This window comes from Lagopus leucura, unplaced genomic scaffold (genome assembly GCF_019238085.1).
Source record: "Lagopus leucura isolate 7727_CA_CO unplaced genomic scaffold, USGS_WTPT01 Super-Scaffold_54, whole genome shotgun sequence".
NCBI lineage: Eukaryota > Metazoa > Chordata > Aves > Galliformes > Phasianidae > Lagopus > Lagopus leucura.
The window spans coordinates 1,641,050-1,663,975 of record NW_024962251.1 but is presented as its reverse complement, the minus strand read 5'-3'; the positions used below and the strand labels follow the sequence as shown (position 1 = coordinate 1,663,975).

The 22,926-nt window shown below is 37.8% G+C and overlaps 1 protein-coding gene across 4 annotated transcripts in view; it reads right to left on the bottom strand.

The window, feature by feature from the left end:
* The window catches only part of LOC122181581 (synuclein alpha interacting protein), an 81,557-nt gene that overhangs the window by 34,489 nt on the left and 24,142 nt on the right, over positions 1–22,926 (bottom strand). For all 4 annotated transcript variants that reach the window (XM_042874143.1, XM_042874163.1, XM_042874157.1 and 1 more), the window contains exons 2-3: positions 14,409–14,511; positions 7,547–7,619 (exon numbers count right to left, since the gene is read on the bottom strand). In XM_042874143.1, coding sequence (XP_042730077.1) covers positions 7,547–7,619; positions 14,409–14,465 — 130 coding nt within the window. In that variant the 5' untranslated portion in view covers positions 14,466–14,511. The remainder of the gene's footprint in view (positions 1–7,546; positions 7,620–14,408; positions 14,512–22,926) is intronic.

The following is a 22,926-nucleotide window of genomic DNA, read 5'->3' as shown; positions in this document are numbered from 1 at the left end:
GTTCTGTGCTTAATTGGGATGATGAATTTACACTGCACTTCATAAAGGATTAGAAAATGGCACCCAACCGCTTAAGCAGTAGTGAGGAAAGCACTTGGATGCTGTAAGTTCAAAATTACTGTTTAGGTGCTTACAGCATGGTTTCCCACTACAAAATACTGAGAACATTGGCCAGAGCAGAGCAGGGCATTGCTAGACACTCCTCCATCCTGTTTTCAGTTGCTTGTTCTTGGAGAAAGCAAAAGCAATGTCTGTCTTCCAAAACACGGGTATGGCAAGAGTTACATGCATCGTCTTCAACAGCTGCTCCTGAGGAAAAGCCTCTCATTCATTTCTCCACACTTACTTATGAACTCGGACAAGGGCCATTGAATGTCTGGGTCAAATAAATACTGTTTGATTCTTTTATAAACAGCAATAAAAGATGTCTTGAGCTAAAAGCAGTGGACCAGAAAGTGGAACAGCTAATGTGATTCCAGAATGTGACAAATAGTTCTGATATATTCTTGGATAAGCCCTATCTCTTCCATGCACCAATATTTCAAATGTAAAATGGTGACAACAAATGTATTTTTTTCAACAGTGTTGTCAAATTTTTTTCCTTAACTTTTAATCAATAACATGAGAGACTTGCATGATCTTACTGTTATGCTAGTGTAGTTAGACAAGGAGAGGAACAAAAAAACTGGAAGACTTTTTATTGTCATCAGTATAGAAGTATAGGTCTGATAGACCTGACTTGAAAGTATTTTTCAATGTTATTTAAGTATTGAAGGTGTGAAGAGCTATGATGGAGAGTTTTACCTGATATATGAGCATCTGAGGGAAAACAAGAGTTTTCCTCAAAGAGTTTTATCTATGCCAGTGCACAGATAAATTTTTATGGGCAATTAAGAGGGCAGAGCTGGGATACATGCAACCTGAAGCCTGACATTCGAATACCTTTACATTGTCTTGACTCTAGTGAAAATAACAAAGAACAAATCTTTTACTTCAGGTCTCTATGGAAACTACAGATGAAATTCACTTCTGAAATTCACAGAATTTCAGCCTGTCTCCCTGGCATAAGGGTTCAGTAACATTCTTTAACTGCTGATGGGTTCCTGAGGTTTACAGCACTTGTAACACAAGGTGGTGACAAAGGGTTGTACGCCAAACAGTATATGTCCAAATGAAACTGACCATAATGGAGTGTTGTTTGTAGATGATCCACACAAGATCTTCATGGATCCACCTAACAGAGAACCCAGAACAGTTCACCTTTGCAGGACACTGACTGACTGTGGATCTGATGAAATGGTCAAACCTCTAAGAGTGTTTTTCTGCCACCATCACTATGGCCTCATTTAGATTAATGCTTTGACTAACTGTCTGCAGTCACAACTGCTACTAGTGAACAGCTCGGATATAGAATGGGCAATGGTACAGGCGGGCAGGAAATGGCTGTAAAGATAAGGGTCAATTTTTACATCAGTTGGCACTGAATCCACGTTGTTCTACTAGATTGTTAGACAGATAGATATTTGTTTAATTTAACTGAAAAGGTGATCCTCATTATGATTTTATATCACCATGGAGCCCTTTTAGCTGGCTATCTTTTCTCAACACAGACAGCAGGATCTTATGGTCAGCTGTGTTGAACCACTGTCCAGCAGAAGAACTGCATGACTTCCCTTTATTCAAATAGTTATCAGTAATCAATGACACTAATGCTATGTTTGCCCGGTGACCTGAGCCAGACTGTAGTAACTCTAAATTTTCGGTACTTCAGCCTTTGCTTTCTGTAAAATCCGTATCTAAACAGTCAGAAAACAGAAGGAAAATTGTGAGTAATGTAGAACAGTATTTTGCTTGAGCTCTGAATTTGATAGTCCTACAATATGGTAAGGCTATCTCCTGATTTAATTATACCTAGTTGGCCTTTCAAAAGTCTATGAAATTCTGAAGTTGAATATGTTTATTACTATGATTGCTTCCCTAATAACACTTTCTCAAAGTATCATGGTTGCAAAGTTCTTTATAGTAAGAGCCATCTGGAAAATAGATCCTTGAGAAAGCTCTTGTAACTGGACCTACTCTGAGCAGGAAGTTGGACAAAATATCCTTCAGATTTGCCTTCTGACATAGTTATTCTGTAAAGGAAGATGTAACGACTCTGAAAAAAGAATTCCTTTTTGCAGGTAGTAGCAAAGACTGGAAATAATGTGTAAAACTGACAGAAGACAAAAGAAGAGACAGCTTTTGCCATAAGAACTTTTCAGTAAGTATTTGAAAATACAGGAGATACTCCCTGCCCTTGCTGAGAACACAGTGAAGAGCTTCTTTAATGTTTAGGCTATGATTGTTTATAAGAGCAAACTTTGCTAGGTTGGCTCTGTTGCCACCAAAGGATGAATGCATTCAAATGACCTTACTTGAAATACTTCCTACTTTACAAGGACAACTGGGAGTTTACTCTACTTTAGTCATCACCATTAAGGAAGTCTCAGATGACCACTGAGAACTGCCCATATCTATTTTTTAATAACACCGCATCACTCTATAATTATTTTGGGTCACTATATATAAAAAAGGTTCACATTGGGAATTTTACTGTCCTCTGAAATAAATACCTGACCATCTTCCTTACAATATGACTTCAATAGAGCATCTTGAGTCAATTAAGTCTTGTACTTATTCCAGATCCATTTAGAGCACCAAGATACTGATCTCATACACAGACAGCAAGGTGTTGCCTACATGAGGGTAATTTTTAGAAATTTTCTCTCACTTTTTAGCATTCATTCATCTCCAACACTAGCAGCAATATGGAAGTTCCAAGAGGTGAAGAAAGGGATGCCCCTTGCATATCAATAAATAATAAAAGCTACATCTGAATAACTACCTATTATGATTTCATTAATATAACTGAAATAATATTTAACAATTTTAACAGAAGGTGGCACTGTTCTCCAGTTTTAATATATTAATAATCTTCAGGAGTGCATTTTAGACTTCTTTAATGTAAACCCTAAGGCAGGAGAGTCTGAATTAAAGAACAATCATGTGTTGATAAAATGAATGTGGAATTGTTCCCATTTAAGTGGGATAAAAGGAAAGAAAGGCTCTAGAAATGACAGAAACAAGGATAAATAATAATCTATCCTTTTAAATAACAGTACATATTTTCCAGGTCATCAAAACATTAATAAGAGTGTCAGTGAATAAACACTTTGCCTCAAAATCAAATTTTCATTTTAATTTTTTGTTATAGTTAACAACCAACAGCTTGAGATAAAAACTGTCATGTTATGTTCCTTAGCATTTTATACTAATTTCCTTTTGTTAAATAGAAAACCTATCTTTTGAACTCTTTTGTGAGTCTGTAATGACGGCTTTGGCCTCTGCAGTAAGATAACTGTTGGACACTAAAGACGAATTTGCTTTTAACTACAGGAAAAAAAGATCCTGAGTGAAATATTGTTCTTATTTGAGATATATACTTAAGGACAATCGAAAGTCACTGTAGCTGACAGAATATTCTTCAGCACAATAATATGGTTCATGGAAGTGTGTTGAAAAACAGATGTTAGACTTGATGATCCTCCCTGAGGATTGCTTCAAACTCAGGATATTCTATGACTCCATGAGATGTCTTGAACCATTTGCTCAAGCGGCCATAGAAAATCTGCCCAGAGAGAAAGCAAGCAATTTCATGCTTAATAACAGAAGCATAAAGAACTGATTTCTGTTGCCAGAAATCAATGGGCAGGCCAGCTAACACTTCATTTCAGAAACAAACAAGCAAACAAACAAATAAATAAAAAGCTGAGTTGATATTTATATTACACTCTTCAATTCTCTGTTTCTGAAGATGAACAATGTCCTTCTTAGAGGTTATTATTCTAGCTATGGTGATCATTCTCTTTAAGCATAATGGAAGAAAAGCTGATTATCCTCAATTTCACTTTCTTGTGGATAAAACAGGATTTGGCCTACGAATCCTGCACCTACACCTCTGGCCTGCAGCTTCTTTCCCATCCTGAAAACCTTTTACCTTGCAATCTGGGGGCACTGGCAGACACACTTCAGTTCCAGGAGTCCCCTGGAATTTTCCTGAGTCAGAAATCCCTCACTCTGAGGAAGGACACAAAGAAGTCATGCTGAGATTCTATTGCACAGCTTCCACACGCATCTTGCACAGAGCACCCTCCCGTGATCACAGCCAGCCAGTACAGAAAAGGAGGGGAGAAGGCAGAGGGAGTGTGAGGAGAAAGGACTACATGGAGGAAAGTAATCTCTCTGACTTTTTAACTTGTCCTCATCCAAAATAACAAGAAATTCGACCAAAGGTGAGAGACAGAAAGAAACAGTTAAAAAAAAAACTGATTAAAAATTTACAGGAGATGGATGAGCAAGGATACTGACTCATAGACACCAGTATGTTTTCCTAGGATTAGAAGAGTTTAGAGCAATTTGGAAAATGTAATCAAACACTTCATGTATTGCTAACACTATTCAATGTTTAGTTCAAATGTGGAAGAAAAAAAAAGGTACTTATTGGGCTATTTACTAAACTTACCTGAGAACAAGGAATAGTTAAACCTCCATATAATTAGCCATATGATTAAAAACATGTAATTACAGAAAGAGGAACTGTCCTTTAAATTTGTTAAATCAGTCTTGTGATGAAAATTATTGTCTTCATAGTTATGTATACATTAAAGTTGAAACTTATTTTACTTACACTTCTTGCTTAATTGCTTTAGTGCACCAAATATTTTTTTCTGAGCTAAGGCTGAAATAGGCTGCTGTTTTTTATGGTTTTAGTGTCCTGGCATGTCTAGTCTGACAACTAACACGTCATACTTAAATTCCTTTAACAAATAATCCTTGTAGAGTTCTACTTCCACAACTGTCTCAGTTTTAGAGAAAAAAGATTAAGCTCTAACTATACAGGTGTCCATATAAGGCAAGAAGATGGACAAGTTCTTTGAAAAATCTGTTTTTCTCCGTGTGATTACTTAAATTGCTACTGAATACAAACATGAAATAGCAGGAATATTATGCACACTAATATGATACAGTTTATCCTCATCATAAATTGTGAACAGTAGCAACTATTTGTGGAACTTTCTTAATGGCCCATTAATGCAGGAGGCTGCATCAGAAGTAATATGAAAAATCAACAGATTGAGCCTAACGCAATGCTTACTGATGCAGTTCCACTGATATTTCAATGACATCTGTGCAGAGATGTAAAGCGGTATCTTCCTGTACAACATTAAGTGTGCGTATTCAGTGATTAAGAAAAAAATAAATAGACTTTAGTACCATTTCCAATCCATAAACTCACAAGTGATAAGTGGAGTAAAAAAAACAGATTTCACTTCTGCTTCCAGTTTGCCAATATTGTTATCAGTGCTAAAGACCTATTTTTTGACTCCAGAATTTTATCCAAAGCTCTGAATTAACTTCCACTGGCATACTCCCCAGCACTGCTACTGTCTTCCAGCAATGCCTGCATTTACTTCTGCCAGCTCCTTTTCAAGGCAATGGATGAGTGGAGATGTAATTAAAATCATCATTGAAAAATGTCTGACTGCAGAGACAATCATTAAACAACAGAACTAGAAAATAACTGTCAGTATCCTGTGGTTTCAAGGAAGAGCTCACTACCAATGCTTCATCCTGCTATCTGTCAGCATTTTACTCTAAAAAGAAGATACTTTTCTTCCTGAAGGCAGATAGAGATGCTGCCATTCTGGCTGAGCAGTTCTCATGAACAGAACAAGGAGCACAATGTTTCTTAGGGGCTATTCTTGCTTTCTTTATCTTGTTCATCTTGCTCCTGAAGTGGCTGTGTGCATGAATGACTTTAACTCTTTGTGAAAAGACGATATAATGCCGTGCCACCAGCTGTTAATACTGATAATGCTAACATACTGTGGGAGAATATGAAAGGGGAAATCATGTGCACTGAGAATGGAATAAAGGAAGCAAGAAGGAGAGTGCTGACCACTAAGGAGAAGAGTGGTGGGGATAATAGTGAGGAGAATGGGACAAAGTGGGGTATAGACATAATGTAGAAAGAATATTGGGAAAGGTTTGGTGGGATGAATGAGGGATTTATGCAAGGAGGAATGGGACGAAATGTGAGTCACAAGAGGAAAAAATGGGAAAGAGGTTGGGGAAAGTGAGAGAAAAGAGAAAGAAAGAGATGGGAGTGTAGGATGAGAAAAGGAGAATATGGGAGAGAACTGCAGGGAAACTGGAGAACAGGAAGGGACAACAGCAGAGACAACTTCTTGGGAGAAGGATGCAGGGCAGAGGATGCGTAGAGTGTGAGAACAGGAGGGAGGATAGTGGCAAGGACATGGGAGAAGGACAGCAAAGATGTGGGATGCAAGTGGGGAAGGCAAGGGAAGACAGAGAAAAGATGGGGCATGGATGGGACAGAGAGAAAAGTGCTGGTGAGAAGACTGGGGGTCTCCCTTACTCCTCGCATCTCTGCTTACAAGAGGTAACTTTGGGAGCACAATCACTGCTGTCCTCAGGTGTGGGCAAAGACTCTGCAAGAATGTTTGGGGAAGAAAACTGCCCTTTGCTTCCTGGAGCAGTGGCACAGGGCTACGCAGACCAGGCTTTTATGGCTCTGGCAGAGGAACTAGCTCATGTAAGGATTCAGCTTAGTAATGCCCCTTGGAAATCTACAGTACTCTGAAAGGAAATCAAGAAATGAAATTTACCAAAGTATAGCACAGCTCCCAAAGTCTTTCATCGTCCCACAACTTCCAAGTCTGCCCTTTATGTTATAAAAATCTTTTGATTCCACAACATCAATGAATATTCAATTAAAACATCAAATGAAAGCACAATAAACTTCTCATAGCTCAACAAAAATGCTCTCTCACCAACTCATTTCTCCTCCATCAGGAAGAGAAAAACAAAAGGGGATTAATCTGATTAACAGAGTGAAAAATAGCACTGAATGCACTTTTTATCAGGGGGAGGGCAGGAGGATGGAAGATCCCCAGCTGGTTCTCATATACATGCCATGATTCTTCATTTAGTTTACACTATTAAACTCAAAAACTCTGCTTTAATCTTAACTATTACAGTATGCCTTAGAGTAGATTCTATCATGTAGCATCCTTGATACAATTTCAGACTCTGGCAAAACATCATCCCTCAAACTGGTCATGGCCATATGGGTAGTAAATGTATCCAACATTTTTTCATTGGCGCCTACATTATTACATCTTGTCACCAATGGTTTCTCAGGTTTTCAAGTAAATTGTTGCATATACTGTGGTTTGGAGCTGCTGAGATGAAGCCCTACACTTATCTGTATGCAGCCAAATCTTTTTTTGGAACTTTTTTTTCCTTCTAATGAACTAACATCTGTTGAAATAAAAAAAAAAAAAAAAAATCATGTTTCCAGAAAGCTGCACAAAAATGAGAGAAAACAAAACAATAGAGTACTGCCAAGAAGAAACTGTTGCCAAGTTGTAAGTGATAAAAAGCAGCCTAGAAAGTGATGGGTGGACAGAAGTGGGGATCATACCTGATCTGTCTTCATTTTGTGAATCACACCTTCTACATAATTCTGGGATAGTCTTGAGAGAAGTTATAGAGTACTGTAAAAAAGGAAAAACAAAACAAAACTAAACATCACATAAATAATTTAAGAAGATGAAAGGGAAGGCTTTCCAACAGGTTGCGATACCATTGGTAATGGCTAGATCTACCAGGTTGAGGGCACGTCAGGCAGTCTGATGGTGCCCTGAGATAGCACGAGAAAGCGGACGGTGTCAGCTTTTGTGTCCCACAATCAGATTTCCAAAGACACAGGAAAGTATCTCTCCACCACAGCAATGCTTTTTGCTGTACATCAGTTGTTCACGTCACAAATATATTTCATACATTCTTTCCATGGGATGTATAGGTACATCAAGTATGAGAATAAATTCGGACCTCACAGTAAATCTAGACTTCACTCTGTCCACCAGACTTGTACTGTGGCATTTATATTGCAAGTTACTTCATGATTAACAATTAGAATTCAAATTTTCAAAAGGCACTATGTAAAATTAACGAGGAATATTTACACCTTACAGGTCTGTTTTCAGAGAGAAGTACATATGCATTCCTATATCAGACCATAACGCTCATGTCTGGAATTCAGACTTTATTAAGGTGACCTGTGTTGTTCCTTCGACACGGTAAGATACACCTGACTATGATCAGTATGTTCTCTCACTGCAGCATTAAAAGGGAGAGAACCAAGGATAATGTATGCATCTTACCAAAAATAAATCTTCCTCTTTGTTTTATAAGCTTGAAGAATGCCCTCAGTGGTATAAGTAACCCAGAGTTATACAGCTATAGATTCTGACATACAGGAATTAAGTTTCTAAAGTGAAATTAAGTATCTAAAGTCAACCTTGTGCAGAACCAATTGTGGAAGTTATTTACTTCTCTGGTGAAAGTTCAAGTAAGTCTGTTGCTCAGTCGATTGCAGTTATGTTACAGAGCTTCACAAACCTCCCAAGCCTGTTTTTCCCATGATGTTCTGATCAGCAATGAATTGATAAGCTTCATCTACAACAAGTACTCCCAGGAAGAACACAACTTACTAATTAAAACATTTAGGACAGAGCTGCCATGTGACTCCCATCCACATTAAAGTGGGTAACTATAGGGCTGTGACTGCACCCGATCTGACAACTTGAAGCAAAAACAGCAGAGGAACTGACACAGGGAGAAAGAAAGATGCTGTTACAATACAAATTATTATAAGTTAAACACACACAAGCACAAACACCATATGCTTTACTTCACTGTAGTTATTGTTTAATAAAGATCAAGTTGTTAAGCTATACATCTTGCTATTTCAGCACAAAGACTCTGAAGGCAACGCTGAACTGGCCTAGTAAGATTCTTAAGAGAATCCAAGAACATGTCTCCAAGGAATATGGTAGCTTCATAAGACCAGCTGGTGCAGTTTAAACTATTACACAGTTTGTAATTCAATTAGAACACGGCCTTTTGTATTCCACTGCTATGTGCTTTGTCAGGCATCCTCAAAAACAGGAAGACTTTTCTTTCTGTCCTTTTTTCTGTTCTTCCTGGAAGAACAAATTTTCTTTCAACACTAAACCAAAATGTATTCAACCCCTACAACCCTCTCTAATAACAAAAAAAGTTTAGTGTTATGAATTCATTTATACATTTTAACATTTTAGTCATATTGGTTTGATATCCTTAACAGGTTTCCTCCCACTCATCTCTGCCCTCAAAAAGACTTTTGCATACTTACATTTCTGCCATATGTCTTTTCTGGTTAAGAAGTGGAGAACTCACTGAAACTACTCTTTTAAAAGGGACCTTTCCCAACCCTAAGTACAATGCATTGTCAGCTCTTCCCTCTACAACTACTTTCTTTTTTCTTATACTCATCTCTCATTCATCAGTTAGCTTTGTTAGCTTTTCTTCAAGAGGGAGCTTCAAGGCTACTAGAGGTAATAGCAAAAGAGGCGAACACTGCAGCTTTTCCCTAGAACGTCATTCAGATTTACTGCTATTCAATTTTGAGTTCATTATTTCCTACTTTTCTTTCTACGTTCTTGTTTCACACAGAAAATGTAACCCATGTCTCCCAGTCTCCCAGTAGAGCAATCAACTAAAGCAAGAGCCAAGGGCCGTGACCATGGGCATGAGTATCAGTGAATGGTAAAGAGATCAGCGTGTTTTGTTAGTCAGTGTATGTGCTTTTTGCTAATTAACAAGTGTGTGGTGTTGTTGACAGAGAAATTCAGTAATTGGCATCTTCCTAGGACAAGGTATGCAATGGCCTTTTTGATTGCTGATTGACAGTTGGTGCCTTTTTTTCCCTGCTTTTATGGCATGCTAACGGCCAACCTGTCTTAGTTTATTTCAGCACATCCTTAAGGACTTTGTAAAATGGAAGAACAGTATTAAAAGCAAACAAAAGACAAGAGGCAGGCACAACTACTCCATGTGAATACAAGATATTGCAATTTTCCAATTCACGGAAAAACAGAATCTCCCTTAACAGCTTATCTCACAAACACTTGTAAGTCAAGTACAACCGGGCTACAGAATTTGAATGAATGCAAAAGTCAATGTTTTGAATTTCAGCTGGCTTGCAAATTTTAACCGAAGGGATTTTAAACACAATATAAGAGAAATAAAATTTCAGTCTCTGTTGAGACTGTAACTTCTCTGCCTCTTGCAGACTCACATCTGAGAAATATCAGAGAGAAGAAATATTGTATTACGAGGTGTAGCAATGTATGAAAGGCCAAAAAACAAAAAAGTGAAAATGAGCAAGTTTGCATTGTAGAGAATACTTTTAAAGTCTCCTGAAATTGAGTAAAATGGCAAAGTTGGACACATAGTGTGACTCTCAGACCATGTCATCAGAATATGATATCCTCAAAACACTCCAGACCGTGTCCTGCTCCTGCTGAAACTGACACCAAACTCATCAAGTTCATGGACACTGGTTCAAGACCTCAGTGATTGTAGCCTGATCTGAAATTTGCAACTGACTGTTTTTATTTAGACAGAGAAAGCACACACCTCCCTTCATTATAATAAATTTGTTTAGAATTGTTATGCTGTAAGCCAACCAACAGTCTCATTTGATTTTATTTGCTATATTGGAAGATACACCACTTAATTGCTATTCAAATCCCCTTAAATTAAAACTTCTGCAATAACATTTTATGTAAATTTTGTGTAACATTTACAGAAAGAGTTGTTAAGCACTAGAATAGGCTACCAGAGAGGTGGTTGAGTCACCATACCTGGATGTGTTTATAAACCATTTGGATGTGGTGCTCAGGGACATGATTCAGTAGAGGGTTGTTAGAGTTAGGGTAATATGGTTAGGTTGTGGTTGGACTCGATGATCTTTAAGGTCTTTTCCAACCTGAGTGATTCTATGACTCTACGATTGGCAATATCACCCTTTTTCCCAGACTCTTGAGAACAAGTAAATAACAATGCTTGGACTAAGAAAGATTTTTCTCAATAATTTCTTGAAGAAAAATGGGGAAAAAAAAGGAAAATGAAGATTAGCCTAGAACTGTGTCTGTGGGAAATAACTTTCCTTGGAAAATCTCTTAATGGATATCACCAACATCTTCAGAGTACCAGTTAGGTTATTTGTGCTATGTACTGTTTACCTGTATGTCCCTCCAAAACTAATTCCTCCTATTTATTTTCATGGAAACTACAACACATACAAAGAATACCATAACTCCATTTAATAGATCAAATTCTCAGCTACAAAACACTATTTTTCAACACAGTTACCCCCACTAGCCAGGCATTTTCACCAGCGATGAACAAGAGCCTGCACGCTGTGTTCGTAAAAATCTCCACTACCTGTGCATGACAGCCTGGAACTTGACTTGTTTTTCACAGAATCACGAACGGCCTGGGTTGAAAAGGACCACAGTGCTCATCTAGTTCCAACCCCCTGCTATGTGCAGGGTCACCAACCACCAGACCAGGCTGCCCAGAGCCACATCCAGCCTGGCCTTGAATGCCTCCAGGGATGGGGCAGCCACAGCCTCCTTGGGCAACCTGTTCCAGTGCCTCACCACCATCTGGGTGAAAAACTTCCTCCTAATATCCAACCTAAACCTCCCCTGTCTCAGTTTAAAGCCATTCCCCGTTGGCCTATCACATCTCTGTTGTCTGCAGCTGGAACTGAATTCACATTGAATTCACACTACCAACTGTGAATTCAGTTCCACACCTTTGCTTCATCTGCACTTCTGTGTCAGGCGCCATTTAGTCAGACTGCTCTCTGTCACACAGCAATAGAATGTTAACAGAGTCTTGGTGGGAAGGTTCAACCCCACCTGCCATTCCAGCGCTGTTCATTTCTGATGCCATGGGCCAATATCATAAAATAGGAGAATTACTTTTATACAATTTTACACGTGTATTTCATGTTACTCTTCTAATTTTAAAGCAAACAACATTGATACTATTGCTATGCAAAGCCTGAATCTAATAATTTATATATATATATATTTCTGCTTCTATCTTGGGCTCTGCCAAGCAAAGATGGACAGAAAGAAGCTTTTCGATGTGTGTCAACATACCTGGCAAGTTGACAGCTTCTTAGTCACCTCCTCATTTATAGGTAAAATAAAGAGAAAAATAGGGAAAAGAGAAAGTTTAAAACATAATTTTACTTACAGAGTTTATCTGTTGTTTTAATGAAATGTAAAGGTGTTAACATCTGTTATTTCATCATTTTTGTGTGAATTGTTATTCAAGAATAACAAAAAATATTCAGATTGTTTGCTTCGTGTTACTAAGGAAATAATGCTACTTTTCCTTAATATAAGCAAGAGTCCCATAAGTCTATTCTGCTGTCTAAACTACACTGAGATATGCTGTATCATACATATCTGACACTGTGCCATCCTAGTTTTCAGAATAAATATCATATTTCAGAGATATGTGCAATTCCATTATGTAAAAAAAACAGTGTTCAACAAAAAAGGAACTGAGACAACTTACATATCCAGGCATTTTTAAAAGAAATCCTAGACTATCTTCGATATCTATTATATTTTAATCATTTTTGGAGAAAGGGTCTCTATGAGGAACTGTGATAGCACAGTGCTTTCCAGTTCAGGTACTTTTACAAGCACATCACTCTAACAGTGTTCTTGCTGCCATTATTTTTGACCAGCACTTTTCTGCTCTGGATTAAAACCAGAGTGCAAAAGGGAACAATTTAAATTGTTACCAACAGTGCTGTGCAGCTGCTCCCTCCACAGCAGGCTGGTGGTAAAGTGTGCAGGCTGATTATCTCAGAATGGTACGTGGTAAGATGTGACAAGAGCACCAGAATAACCAGGAATTCTCTTATAAATCTGGTTTCTGGCAACAAATCCTTCATTCCCTTACTTGTGAAAGTAGAACTAAAAGCACAACCTCCACAATTGGTGCTGGTTTTTAATTCAAGGCTCAGCATCCAATAAGAGAGCAGCACATTACAGCAGGCAGCCTGAGCCAGTCAGTGGAAAAACAAGTAACCTAACCCACCAGTATGCAGCAACAGCCACAACGGGAGAGACACAGAGAGGTTATATCCCTTATGTTTTACAGTCCTGCAAAACTGAGCACAGAAACAGACACCAGGACATGATCTACTATAGAACAGTAATAAAAGGAAAGTTGCCCCAAATAAGGTATTCTTGCAAGACTGGCTTATTGTCCTGTTATATTTTGGGCATGTGCCACATTCCTCTTTAATAAAAAATCAGTGTTGCAATAGGTAAAAGCAAAACCCTATTCAATTGAACCTGTCTGTGAGTACAGCACTTGGAATGCTTTAAAATGAATCAAGAATCCCAGAAGCTCAAGGAAAAGACAGGCCCTTTGTTAAACAAGCAAACAAAGAAACAAACTACAAAGCAAGACAAAGCAAAACAAGAAACCCAAACCAAAATAAAGAAAAACCAATACCTTCAAAATACAAACAAACAAACAAACAAAACAAATTAAAAGCACTGCCACCAACCCCACTACAGTTAGGAAGAATGTTGAAGGAAACAGGACTTGAAAATTGAATTAATAAATACTTATGTGTATTCAAGTCCCTCATTTACTAGGTACATAGTACCTAGTACTATATTAGCAACATATATTAGCAACTCTATTCTCACAAAACTCTATTCCACAAAAAGCAGAAACATTAGCAGGAGGAACACTGCTATGAATAACGGGACAGACTGTGTCGGTGTTTCAAACAATACAGTTTATGCAGTTTATTTTGCTCTCATTTACAGTCAGAGCTATTTTAGGTGTGACATGAAGGAGAAGCACTCTGAGTCCCTGGAGTCTGAGTCTGGCCTCTTGCTGCACTCTACTGCATCACAATTAGCTGTCTCACAACTACACATAACATCTTGCTAGCTTCTGTCAGAAGGGGCAGAGCTTACATGGTGAAAGAGCAGTCCAGACAGGAGAAAGGCATGAGGGTTTTTTACAGTGGAAGTACATTTGATGAAAAAAATAAAAAAAATGAGAAATGTGAGCTGTCACTTTCGTGTCTAAGGCCAGCCCAAGAGAACGTGTAACTCATTCAAGAGAATCGTAACGCATAAGCAACCCAGAAATAAAACCAATCTATTAATTTGACTCACAAACCCTTTTTAATGAAGGTAGAAGGCTTAAGCTGATTAGTCTTTCTTTACAAAATACCAAATTTAATTCTAGATTCAACATTTTAAACATTTCTGTGGGTAAGGTAAAAAGAAGTGTTCAAAAAAAAGAACCTTTTTTTGTTGTTGTTGTTTTGTTTGTTATATCAGCACTAAGATACCTAAAATTGTCTTAATTCATATAAACAAAATAAGACAAATACTTACCGATATATCATCACTAAAGTCTATCTCATCCAAATCAAGGTATTCAGGGGCTTCCATTATTCTTCTATGGACATTTTTGGTGACTCAGCATAGTCGTAAAGACCTAAATAAGAAAAGAAAAATAGGCAATCTAGTGAAGTCAAAACCACATAGAAATAGTTTAATATAGTTATTTGATCATTGAAAGCATGTGAAATACACAAGCAGGTCTTCGGGGGATCAATCCTCAAAGCAAAAAAACAGTTTTTCTCCTATACTCTGCATATCATGGAATATCTTCTGTTAAGGATGCTACTCCTTTGCTGCCCAGAACACAGCTCATCACTTCTGTTTTCCTCTGCTCAGGATGGCATACAAGAAATGAGAAGCATGTGATGCACAGAAACCAAAATCCTCTCACACCTCATCTCCACTCCTCCATACAGGCAACAACACAACACAGATGGTCCTTTACAGGTGGTGATTTGTCTGTCCTCAGTCTCTATCTGCACTTCTTCCCAAGCAATAACCGGGGCAAAAACAGAAGTGTATCTGCTATGTCCACCGATTCTCAAAGATCTTCAATACATCCTCACAGAAAAGGGAAAAAAGAAGCTAAAAGTCTCTTTGCAAAGCAAGAAATTTGGCTATGAAATTCAGTATGTACTTCTGAATAAAGTGGAGCTTAAACAATCAGATCAAAGACAGCAAAACACAACTTTCCAAATCCTAACTAGAGTGAATGCATGTGTTATCACTAAAGATACGTACAATAGAAGTGAAAAAGGATGCTATTTTAAAAGCTGGTAAAAAAGTGATAATTGTTTTTACAAGAAGTGAGTCGCTATGTGAGTATTAGATATTATGATGGGAGCAAAACCAAACATTGGTACTACTTGTACATAACACCTGGAAATGCCTGAAGGAAAGTCCAGTTTACCCATATGACAACTGCCAAGAAATACATTTAGGAAGAATGATGTGTCATCTGTACAGTCCAAATAAAACAATCGCATGAGTGATTTACATGTGGTTAAGACTGTTGTAGGATAAGAGGTTTGAAGAAAATTTATTCCTGCAGGTGTGACACTCATTGGCAGACAAATCTACAATCACGGATCTCCTCAGCAACAGCCCATACAAGCTCATAGTTGATTCTAAGACAGCTGTTGTTGGAAAGTTATTGAAAGAAGAACTGAGAAACACATGTGCTGTTTCAAGCTAGAAAAGTTGGAAAATAAAATTTTTATATCTTACCAAGTTACTGAAAGTATTTTTCATTACAGTTTCTTCTTGAAATGGAAATAAACAAAAATACCCCACAAAAATCCATAAATGCCTTCTTTACTATATATTTCTTCTCCTTTCAGTATAAGGAGGGAAGTCCTGGAGAGGAAAAAGCAGGGAGGAAGGCAGCATGGAAGAACAACTTCAGCTATTTATTTTTGACTCTCACTGTTGCTACTGAGTAAAGTGATAGAAAGGAGATAGCCACAAAAAGGTAAGAACAGAGATGACACATTCAAGTCTATGAATTCTTCTCCTTGTAACTGATTTTGCTTTCTTGGCGTAGATTTTCAATAATTTTTTTAAGGTTTGTGCCTTAGCACAACCTTCTTAGTTTGTATATGAACAACATTACAGTTTGTTTCTGGCATCATCATGACAACCAAGTTCCTTTTGCAAGCATAAGACCGCAGGAAAAAACAATTTCTGCACTGTTTACACATATGAACAGATAGCAATCACTGTTGCATAGGCACAACTTACACTTGGCCAAATGATACAAAATCCCCACTGTCAACCATTTCAGAGTGAACAACTTAAGAGCTGAAGCAGTTTCCATGGAGCTCCTCTATTCTGTTCTAGCAGAGCAGAATGAGACAAAGAAATGGCACAAAACAGTTAGTATGGATTCCTGTTATAGTGATATGCCCAATGGCATGTATGAAGCACAAAGAGTTTGAAGTTTCCCCTGGAATGAGATTTAAAGAAAATCCAGCATGTTTAACCTAAATAATTAATAATAATTATAATAATTTATATTAATAATAGTATTTTTTTTTTTTTTGCAGCTAGAACTGATTTATTTAGGAAAACTACCACCTTCCCATGCTCAAAAACATAAAAACAAATGTAAGTTTGATAAAAGATTTATATTCTTGACTGCCATATACATCAAATCATCCCAAATGAAAAGATCTCAATTTTTGACCTTTTTAACCATAATTTCAAGAAGTCATAGGAGCAAAATATCCAAACAACCGCTTCCGTCCATGCTAATGTAAAGATTGCATTTCATCTAGAGACATACAAGATTCACCATTCCTATCTGCACTCCTGAAATGTTATTTCCACAAAATGTTATCTTCCGTCTTCCTCAAAATGCAAAGGCCATGAAGCACAGAAAGGCTGAAGAGAAAGTCAGTAACCAAAGCAAAGATACTTTCTCAACAGAAAGCTTCTCTTTCCAATGATGGTGCTCAGTTATGTGTAAAGAAAGGGTAAGAGACTCACACATTGAGGATTTTCTCCATGTAGTGAAACGGGACATCAGCTTAGAGAACGCACATCAAATAAGATTTCCCATGACTATACTTGGTGTCTTATTCAAAAGGTGCACTTTCTGAAACAGAGTAGAGCTACAGAATGTACAATGCAAACCATATGGTAAGGATAGCACTCAGGTTGTGATTATTTTAAGACCTTTGCAATAGCTGAATTCAGCGTTCAGCAGAGGTATAAACAAACCAAGTGCTATTCACAAGGAGATAATAGGCAATCTGCAAGGTAAAAGTAATTGCAACCAAAGTTGCATCTGCCAGCAACGGATGGTAAGAGACAAAACATCATCCACAAATAGTAAAGAAAGGTGTTTTTCTGGTTTCATGAAACACTGCCATCAGGAGAAGTCATACAGCTAAAAACCACAGAGAAATGTGTCAATAGTAATGCTGGTATAATAACATCTTGCATAAACTGCATTGCAACAGATACTAATTAGTGATTATGCTGCAAAATAAAGCAAAACAGAAAAACCACCATCCTTCTCCTTTTCAAACAACAACAGCAATTGTCACTGATTTTCCAAATTAGATGATTTCCCCTGCTATTGTTCTAAGCTAAGCCTGTTTGTCTGAACCCTTTTCCTGTTTCTGAAAAACATTCCATATGATTAGGTAAATGGAGGGAAAATGACAAAGAAAGCAAACAGTAAAATTTAAACAAACAGAAAAAGCAATTAAGTACTAGATCATGAGAACAAATCTGATAATTTCTGCAAGAACTAAAACTCACTCTAGGCTGATGGCATGCGTTGCCTGCAGATGAAAAGTTTACATTGTTTAAAAGTTTATTTTTTTAACTTCATCAAGCTTTGGATTTGCCTCAGAAAAGTCACACCAAAAGCAGTATCAAGGGACATGCCATGTAAAGATGAAGAATATTCAATGTGGGAATGGCTGGAATGCTTTAAAGGCATTTCTGCTACTGACTTTGCATTGCAATGCCAATGGCTGCCATATTATCTATGATCTTGCACAACAACAAGGGCCTGCAGAGATGAGCATTTGACTGTCATTTACTTAGTGAATGCGAAGACTGATAAGGGAAAAGGAAAGTAAATTGCTGGATGGATAGGACAAGTCCAACTGCATGATATCCAAAAGGCTAAATGCCAAGAGCTGCACTTTGGGTCATATCAACTCCATGCAGTGGTGGAGGCATGGGGAATAGAGCTTGGAGAGCTGCTCAAGCAAACATAAGCCAACAAGTGTGCTCAGCTGGCCAAGAAGGTCAATGGCATCCTGGCCTGCATCAGAAATAGTGTGATCTGCAGGACCAGGGAAATTACTGTGCCCTTGTACACAGCACTGATGAGATCGTACCCTGAAAACTCTTCAGTGTAACAGTTCAGTTTTGGAGCTCCTTGATACAAAGATGATCTCAAATTGCCAAAGTATGTGCACAGAAGATGTCAAAGCTGGTGAAGGGATGAGATTGGAGGAGTTCTTAGGAGTGGTGGAGGGAAATGTGGCTATCTAGTCTGGAGAAGAGGAGGATGAGGGGAGACTTCATCACTCTCCATAAGTACCTGCAAGAAGGTTGCAGTGAGGAGGCTGTCAGTCCTTTTATTGGGTGGCAAGTGATAGGACATGAAGAGACAGTCACAAGTTGCACCTTAGAGGTTTAGGCTGGCTATTAGGAAGAATTTCTTCATGAAGAGGGTTATCAAGCGTTGGTGCGGGTTGCTTAGGGAAATGGTGGAGTCTCCATCCCTGGAGGTATTTAAGAGACATGTGGATGTGGCACTGAGGGGCTCTGTTCAGTGATGGGACTTGGTATGTCAGGGTGATGGTTGGACTTGGTAATCTTTTCCAAGGTAGATGATTCTATGACTGTAATTAAATTCTGAATTGTCCTCCATCATTCTCATCTTCTATGAATTCAGCATCGTTTTAAGGCAGGAGACATGCAAAATGTGTATGTTTGTGTAACTGCCTGTTCAGTCCGGTGTTTGTACTGTCATTCACATAGGTTTTACTCTGATACTGTAATTCTTAAAAAAAAAAAACAAAAACACCAAACAAACAAAAAAACCTCATGTTGACATAAAGGGTATTCATACTGTGCATTAATTTGAATCACTGATTGGAAGAGTCTGACACAATGCAGGCAGTGTATTCTTTCATTGCCCAGCATTTACGAGAGTTGCAACTGACTTCTGAGTAGCAAGAGTATACGTGGAAGACATATTGCTTAGACAATAAGGCACCTAAGACCACATTTGTTAATAGTAACTACATGCTGAATTGACACTGTGATGCAGAACTCTCTTTCAGACTACACAGCTATGATAAAGATCAACAAATCAGTCTATGAACACCTGAACCCCATAAGGTTTTCAAATTCTGCAATACTCCATAATGAAAATGATGGGGATAGAAACATATCCATCTGTGTAGAAGGATATATGAACCAGAAAATCCTTTTTTTCCCCCTGTTTATTAGATACAGTGTCCCTTTACCTTGTAACAGGTGAACGGAAGAAACTGGAGCAGTTGTGAGGTGCATAATCTCTTTAAAAAGTCGCAGCTGGCACTAATTTCTTCTGAACTGCTGCCTTTTCTTGGAGCTGGAACAGATCCTACCTGCAGAATGGCTGCTCATTTCAGTGTATGTGTACATGGGAAAATAAGGTAGCAAGATATATACTTCTTTGTTGGAATACTGAAATACCAGTCTCACAACACTGCCTAGCCAATTGCATTTATTTCCAGTAAAGTGACTACACTTGTAGCTTGGTTGCATGCCAAGGCTCACAATGTGCTTTATAGACACAGAAAATTATGTTAATAAAATAGAAATTATAGTGTTACTATCCACAAGCACAGACTTTTCTATGACAGTATTGTTTACTTAAAAGTAAACATTATAACATTAATGCTAAATTGCTTGCTCAGATTTTAAAGCAAACTTAACCAATTAGTGTTTCTGCTTACTTGTCAGTTGCAGATAACTAAATATTTGCTTGTGAAGCCAAGCTGCAGGTCTGCCAAATGCTCTCATTTAGTGTTTTTTTCCCCTCAGTAAACAGATGCATTCTTAGTTTCTCAATTTATTCTCTGACACCCTCCTAGTTCCAGAAGCAGAAACGTCGCCTGTTATAATTTTTAGTGAAAACAGCACTAAAATTGTGCTATTTGGTCTCAAATACTTTCAATAATTAACATACTTCTGTGATTCTGTGTTTCTGTGATTTTACTAGATATAGCAGCCCCTCTTGGTAGGTCCATTAGCTACAGAAGGGCTCAAGAGTGAAGTGCAGATTATCCAAGTGGAGGTGGACGAATTGGGGAAACTGAAATGAAGAAGACTAAGAGATCACCATTTCTTTGCATGATGAGCACACAGTTTATTTTTCTTAAATTGCAGTGTCTTTTAGAGGTCCTCCCGAGCGATATGATTGCATAATTTCACTTCTGAAGGCTAGTAACTAAAAGGCTGGATGTTGTGTTGAGGGACATGGTTTAGTGGGAGCTATTGGGAATAGGTGAACGGTTGGACTGGATGATCTTGAAGGTCTTTTCCAACCTTGGTGATTCTATGATTCTATGATTCTAACTAGGAGTCAGAATTAGAAACTAGCAAAGAGCAGGTCAGAGTTTTCCTTTTGGCTTCCCTTATTGCTGCACTGAACAGAAATATAGCTGGTGTGGAGCAAAAACGAAGCTGCCCATGAGTAAAACACTTACTGCAAATCAATCAATACTGATCCTTGTTAATTTGAAACTTTGACACCATTGTCTCAATTTTTCATCCACTTGAGGCTGATTTTTGAGACATGCAGCTTCTTTGTAAGCTTGAACAAAAGGCACTTGACTGTTACAGAGGCAAACATTTCCTTATCTAGCTGATTTTTCTCACCCTTGTCCATGTATGCTTTTGATTCTCCCAGACAACAAGGCTGTTTTTGGCTCCTTCACTTCTTTCCCATGTGTCCTTAATTAACAGTGACACCCACTAAAGGAGTCAGAGTCCTTTAGGCAGAGCATTTAAAATCCCAGGCTTTAAGAGAGTCACATGTAATGAAGCAGGGGAATCTAAATAGCTGCCTGGAGAGTAGAATCCTGGACGGAAAGTAACAGAAGCACAAATGAAAAGGAGTTTTTCTATTTGTTTAAGTAATTTATAGTGTGGAGTCGAACCCAAGAGATAGATTTTAAATTTAGCAGTAGGATGTCTGTGGTCTAGTTTCCAACTGTAGTAGCAAGTCATTGTGGCCAAATGACATCCAAAAAGTTAAAAATACTGTTGCAGTATTTTGCTTGTGGTAAAGGAAAGCACACTGGTTTAAAAACTAGTCACCATCTGTGGCATGGAGGACACTGGTTATAAATTTCTGTACGATCATTAAAGCTCTGACTTTTTTTCCTGCATTTTCTGCAGTTGTTCCCACTAACACAGAGTAAAACACTGGTAAATCAGAACAAAGGCACTCTGTATCCATGCACAAATGTAGTAAATTTTACCAAACAGAAGTGCTCTGCTTCTCTCCCAGTTCACTAGCTGTATTATTTTTTAGACACAAGATGCGGCCCTGGGCAGCCCAATCTAGAATGGCATGGGGGTTGAAGCTGAACGACCTTTAAGCCCCCTCCAACCTAAGCCATTCTGTGATTCTATGAATTCATGATTCTACGACTTAATGTACACAAGTTTTAATTGGTCAGTGCTGCTCCTTTGTCTGGAAGATGATGAGGGATGCCTGTTTATCTATCTTTTTGTACAAACCTGATAAAAGAGCAGTTAGAGAAGAGCTGATGTTTGCTCTCAGACACAACACACTTGGCCCTGGTAGAGTTCTGTTACCATTTAATTTTAGTAAAAATAGGAACTTGCAGTGGACAATACTGATCACAGACCTCTGAAGGAAGACTAATTGCTGGGTGTGCACTTTGATATATGAAAGGACTGCATTTAGAAATTTTTTAAAGATGTTTTCTCTATATCATTTTTCTCCAGTTGCAATCAGGATGTTTCTGTGTCTCTGTGATCTGATTTGCTTTCTTTAATGGAATAGTCTTGCTTGATGGGAGAGAATAGAAGACTAGGAAAAGAAGCTGCAAAGAAAGAACAGCTGAGAGAATCACACTGTACATTTTAGATTATAAAGAGTGATCTGCACTGCTCAAATAGTGATTCAGTTTTCAATAATTTTCATTAACATTAGTGTTCCCAGTCTAGAAATGTATGAATTTTTTATGTTTCTAATGGCCCAATTTTATATGCCTTGGATTGAACAGAGTGACAATTAGCTTTGGAGCTGTGTTGACCTGTTTGTGTTCTTTTTGATCTATCAATCAATAGTAATAGAAAAAGTAACAATTTCAAAACCTCTTACAACCGAATAAAAAATAACAACTATATTGACTTCTTTAATAATTGTCCTGGAAGAATGACAGTAATTTAATGACATCAACAGAATGAAACACGTTTACCAATCCGTGCTGGGAATAATGCAGTAGCAGCATAGGGTCTGGATGTGAACTCTCAGCCTCTTTCACAGGCTTATGAAAGTGTAGAATAGCACAGAAAATAAAAATTGCATAATACCTGTAGAAAAACACAATTTCAGAGGAAATGCGAGGACTTCTGTGCTAATCTAGCAAGTTCCTTAAAAGGACATGAAATATAATCTGTTGTACATATGTTCTAGATTTTAGACAAGAGACTTTGTGAGAAGTATTTTCAGAGCCTGCTGGGGTATAGTCAGTATTGTGGCAATTTCCCATAAGAACATGTGTTTACCAGCTCCAGCTTCCTTCTGAAACTTCTGAAACACTGTAAAGAATTGCTTTCATGAATATATTTTTTTTTCTTTTTGTTTTTTGAACAGGCAGAACAAACAGGATGTTTTGGTCATGAGCAGCACTATGCAATGACAAGTACATGTAGCTTATTTATATAATGGTTATGTTCACAATTATTTATATGGATATTCCTGTTTCTGTACACTCTAAAAAGTATTTAATCATTA